Raw genomic sequence first — 5,422 nt, forward strand, 5'->3', positions numbered from 1 at the left:
CGGCTGATCGCACGCCACGCTCCAAATTTCGCAGGGCCGGACAGCGACGGCGCAGCCGCTGATGACCACGCGCTTGGACCCTTGACAGGGGCTCCGCCAGCTCCATCCAGTTGCCAATCCATGCTCGGCCACTCTCCACAGAAAATCTCTGTCCGGCGGATTCTGGGCCAGCCGAGCTTCTGCCACACACCTTCACCAGCCTCCGCGCGAGCTGTTTTCTCCGGCGGATTCCTAATTAGCTGCAAGCTTTGGCCGCTCTTATCGCCGCCAGCTCCGTATATATTTGGAGCCCCGAGAGCCCTCTTCCTCCTCATCTCAACATCAATCACATCCAATCTCTCTTGCAATCAACCAATCTCCTCCACACTCTACACATCCACCACAATGTCTGCCAAGAGCTTCGACACCGCCGCCTTCGAGGCCGAGAAGGCCGCCATCACCTCCTACGAGGAGAACTGGGACTCCTGGGACGGTCCCGTCTGGGACTGGCGCTCCACCAACAAGCCCGAGGTCGTCGCCAACAAGGCCCTCGAGACCCTCAAGCGCCCTACCCTCATGCGCAACACCACCTCTTGCTCCTCCATCAAGACCATCTCGTCTGAGACCTCCGATGCCGACTGGCACGCCTCTGCCACTCCTGGCTGCTCCAAGTGCGGTCACGGCAACGCCACCATCCACGTCTAAATCCGTGGCTACGAATCTACTACAACAATGATACCCTGAGAGACTCGGGAATCACGGCTACCGGTCCTGGGTCACGGCTCTGAAGTTGAAAGACACCTAATCTTTCGGATCGGCAACAAGCACTTGAGTTTCATCTGCTTTGTACAGTTTTACGCATCCTAGACTATGATTGCGAGTTTTGGATCACACATGGCTACGGCCTAATGGGCTTTGGGGAGTTATTACTACTGGGACACTTTATCAAGCGAGACATTCTGGAAAACATCTGGAAAAAAATCAATTCATTCATCATCGGTCATTGGACCGGATCAACATCTTAATGTTTGCCATATGCATCTGTGAACTCACTTCCTTGACAACTACACCAGTGAATTGCTGTGTGCTTTCTGAAAAGCTGATGCTATGAAACTACTACCTACCACTTGGCCAGAGAACTTCGCATCTGGCAGCCCAAAAAAGGTCCGGTCTTTAGACTGGCGTAGAACAATGTCGCTAGAGCTAAGAGCTTCTATTTGAGGTGGCTTGCGTTGGTGGCTTGCCATGGAAAGAGCCGAGTGATGTGGCGTTCCGGTCAAGATAGGTTGCAGTGGGTTCAGATTACTAGTTTGCCACAGTTGAGATCCTACCGACACTAACCTGGTCTGTTGGCTTTTGAGATGCGCAGGGTCATGTGGCATCCAATAGGAAGTGATCTGGCGTTGTGTTTGTCATATCAAAATTATCTTGCACGCCAATCAGCCACGACTGCTGCGCCGATCATACCTCATCAAACCAGAAAGGGGCGGGTTTTTCGCTGACAAACTACATTAGCCGAGAGACTGTTAAGCCGTTCACAACACTGTAGCTCAATCCAGTGGACCACGATAATACGGGAGGTGCAACACCGGAACATCCCACATCTGTTCGCGATGGGGCGGTTTACAGGTTTATTTTAAGCCCAGGTCTGGACTTCGTCGGTGCAATCCTTGCTATCGACCCCAGAATCTGTCAGATTGGGTAGCGTGAGTCTGGAGTAGCTGTGAGATTTGCCCCCAATCGCTCCTCGACTGCGTGGTCGCACAATGCTCTGATTGGATTGAAGGGTGAGAATCGATTTCCTTTTCCGTCTCGCGCCTATTCCGAAAAGTTGAGATCTTTGTATCTACCAGATAGCCCAAGGTCGATCTTTCGCCTGAGTTCTTTCTACCATCGCGAATCCCGCCAATGACAGTTCATCAGAAAGCCAAGAGTGTTCCTCTCGTCCAACTCGATCCTTAAGACCAAGGAAAATCCCCTGCACCAAACGCCTCCGAAACTCCAACAAGGCCGTGGCCTCAAAGTCATGATGCCGAAAAATACACATTCCCGAAGATGGAAATGGAAAAACTCCCGTGCTATGCTCTCTCCGCCTCATCACTCGCTCGCCCACACTCGCAGCAAACAACAAAACCACTCAAAGATGGCTCGTCGCGCCACCGTGCCCGCACCTGTTGCACGTGTGGGCGGCGGTGTTTGTCCAGAGGCTGGCGGTGCTCGTGGAACTCGTGATGGAGTTCGTGCTCGAGCTGCGGCTCAGTTCAGGCCTCTGGGGAGCAGCCAGGTTTGAATTGACGTTGTGGTTCTTGTTCTGTTGAGACATGGGCTTGTTGGTTTCCCGCCAGGGCCAGATGGGGCCGTCCCAGCGGTCCTGCGCCCATGAATAGTTAGTAACTGCTTTGCATTGGAGGCGCGAGGTTGTTGCCAGCTTACCCATCCGTCCTCGTACGAGACAATGGCGGCCTTTTCGGCTTCCCAGGCAACGCGGGCGTTCAGGGCGTCCATTTCGAAGCGCTGGGCGCGGCAGTGGCCTTCGGCAGTGCAGCAGTGGGTGGTCATTGTTGCGGCGGTGGTGTGTGTTGTTGTGGTTTGGTTGGTGGTTGTCAAGGTGTCGGCAGCTCGCAGGCTGTGTTGATTGATGTTGGTTGGTTGATTGACGAGTTCTTGAATAGTGCTTGGTGGTGATGGATGGGAAGGGAGCTGGCTGTGCTCGACGGCTGCGACTTATATACGGCGATGGCCTCAGCTTCGAGCAGCGTAAAAAAAGCGTGCGATCATCTGCGCGTGGTTGAGCAGTCTGGCGTTGCGCCCGATTGCACCCGGCAGCAGTGAGCTGAGCATCATGGGTTGTCTGAGGATCACCCAACCCGTTGTCGAGTGCGCGGCCGACCCCTGCGACGGCGCCTGGCCTGCGCCACCATCCCGGCGCCCGGGAGCTCGCGATCGTCGACACAGTGGCGAGCGACACGAACAGACAATTCTCAACACCACGCCCAGCGCCGTCCAGCCATCCGATCCGCCCGAATCTGCGACGGCCGCACGCGTGCCGCCCGCCGCTACACGCTCCAAGCGGTTCCAGCGCAAAACACCCGCCTTTGGCTCTGCTTGCCGGCGCGCTGCACGCCGCCCTTGACCGGCCAGCGCCCGTAAGCATCAGGGCACTGTCGCGCGCTCGCTGCATACCTAGCCCAACGTCTCCATGCAAGCCCACTCGCTATCAGCAGCCCAGGCCGCCGACCCTGCCTGCTCCCCTGCAATCTCGTCCCCTTCGCCACTACGCATGTACGCCAGCACCAAAGGCAAGCTTTCCTTATCGCTGCCCACGCCGCCTGCAGCCCATCTGTCCCATGTGCAAGCGCAGCGCACTCCCGCATCCCCGCCATGCGCCCTGCAGACCGGCTGCATCCAGAACGTTAATTTGTGTGCAGCATGTAGCGATAAGTGACGGGAGGCGGCGATGCGCCTGGCCTGCAATGTTTCTATTCCCGGGCGCGCACGTATCTGCTGAGGGAAAAATCGAAGAGCCGCGACAGTGCCTGGCAGCGAAGCGGCGAGGCCGTGTGGCTCCTTCCAACCCCACCCAGCAGGGGCTATCGGCTGCCGAGCCGCACCGTAAATGCGCCCCTCGGTGCAGGGATCGGTCCGCCTGTCGCCATCGGCCTCAGGTCATCCGTTTTCGCACTCTTGGCTCCATCACTTGCGCCCAGAGTCGAGCGAAGCAGGTCGTCGGCACAGCGAAGCAAGCAGGCAGCCGGCAGCGGTGCGGCCTTGTCGAGCTTCGTTCGCGCTCGGCGGCCTGACATTGATGCAATCGCAGGCATTGCTGTCTCACCTCGCCGAAGCAGGACGTGGACACAGCAACAGCTCGTACCGCCGGCTCGCCATAGCTCCCAGATCCCGCTCCTTGATTTCTGCTGTTCACTCGGCGAGTCAGAGACATCCCCAGTTATTCCCTTCTCCCTTCCGCTCTGTGTAGCGGGCCGTCGGGTGCTACCGGAGAGGGACAGGTCAACGGCCAGACCGACAGAGACGCCAGACACTCCCCCTCATCAAGTCCGCCCCTTGGTCTGGCGCCTCTCGGTTCCCACAGCAGAAGTGGTTGTTGTAGCTAAGCCCTGCCTTAGCTCGCAGCTGCCCGTGACAGTGGCATGCTCGCGGCATGCAGGAGGCAAAAGGGAAGCAAGACGGAAGGCGCACAGAAGGGAACGCAGCCAGTGGACAGGCAGTCGATGCCCAGAAACGCAGGCCTACGTACGCAGTCGGGCAGGGCTGAAGAGCAGACCGCCTATGCGACCTCGTGGCTTCGCCTCATCCCGGGTGGATGGGCATTGGTGTTGCGGACGAAGCCTCGCGAGACGAAAAACAAGAACCAACAACAACAACCACCTTTCGCTACCACCTCTGATCACCTGCTCCGCGAGTCACGTAATGCGGCGTCTAATGGCTGTCGCACCGCGTCTTGTAGCTGCACAAGCTTTTTCGATTCGCTCCGCGTCCCCCGCGCAACATTCGATCCGCTTACCACGTCTGCCCTCCTCTTTCCCTCTCTCCACACGTAAGGCTACGTAGCGGATGGAAGCGCTGTAGACGCCTGATAGCCAGCCACTCCAGGAGAGACACAAACCACGGAACCCGCAACTGCGTCTGCCCGCCCACGCAACGACAGGACCCGTAACGGCTCGAACGAGACTCGAACCACCAAGCCTCCACGGCTCCGAAACACGCACACTGGAAACAACGCAGCGAGAAAAAAAAAATTCCGAAGGCCCGCAAAACGCCACCACCTGCTTGCCAGGCTCCATACGTTTTGCCTGAAACTTGATTGATCTGCGAAAAATTTCCTGGATTGTCGGCCCCATCCTCTCATCCTCCTTCTCTCACGCTTCTCTCCCTTCCAATCAATTGCCACCTTAACACGTCAGTTTGAGGCCGCGGCGACGCCGACACCGGAATGCCCAGCGCTACTACCGCTGCTCGTCTTTGCCGCGTCGGTGTCTGCTTCTGCGGCAGCTGAGGAAGAAGACGATTGCGCGTTACCGTAATGCTGCTTGAAATCGTACTGGATCGCATGGAGGCCCTGGTGTCACAGAGAGGGAAGGACCCGCTCTTTCCGTCAGCCATCTCATCCTCTCTTGCTTCCGATTTCTCCCGTAAAGAAGCAAGGAAAAGAGTGGGAAGGTGCGCAGTAAAGCGGGAGTCATCATCATCAAAGGAAATCATCATGATAGAAGGAGGAAAGGACCGAGCGCCGAGTGCAAGCACATCGGGTGGGTACCGTGTGGGTAGCGGCAGTTGAGCAGAGCCGCACCCGCCTCCCTCTTTCTTCCCGTCCTCTTCTCTTTGTCTCCTTCTCACCTATGCGTCATCGCCCACGTCGCGCGGCGCCTTTCTCCACCGCCACGCAAGCAAGACTCATCGGCCGAAACGCGAGAAGTGATCGAAC

General features: G+C 57.5%; 1 protein-coding gene across 1 annotated transcript; it reads left to right on the plus strand.

Moving 5' to 3' along the window:
* Window positions 1-384: 384 nt before the first annotated feature.
* On the plus strand, window positions 385-684 carry SLS55_005816 (uncharacterized protein; the record flags this gene model as incomplete). The annotated part of the gene is made up of 1 exon (XM_066777258.1): window positions 385-684. One exon carries the CDS (start codon window positions 385-387, stop codon window positions 682-684), a length of 300 nt encoding a protein of 99 aa, XP_066633100.1.
* Between the last annotated feature and the right edge of the window lie 4,738 nt (window positions 685-5,422).

The sequence above is a fragment of the Diplodia seriata genome (assembly GCF_021436955.1).
Source record: "Diplodia seriata strain FDS-637 chromosome Unknown scaffold_5, whole genome shotgun sequence".
In the NCBI taxonomy this organism is placed as follows: Eukaryota; Fungi; Ascomycota; class Dothideomycetes; order Botryosphaeriales; family Botryosphaeriaceae; genus Diplodia; species Diplodia seriata.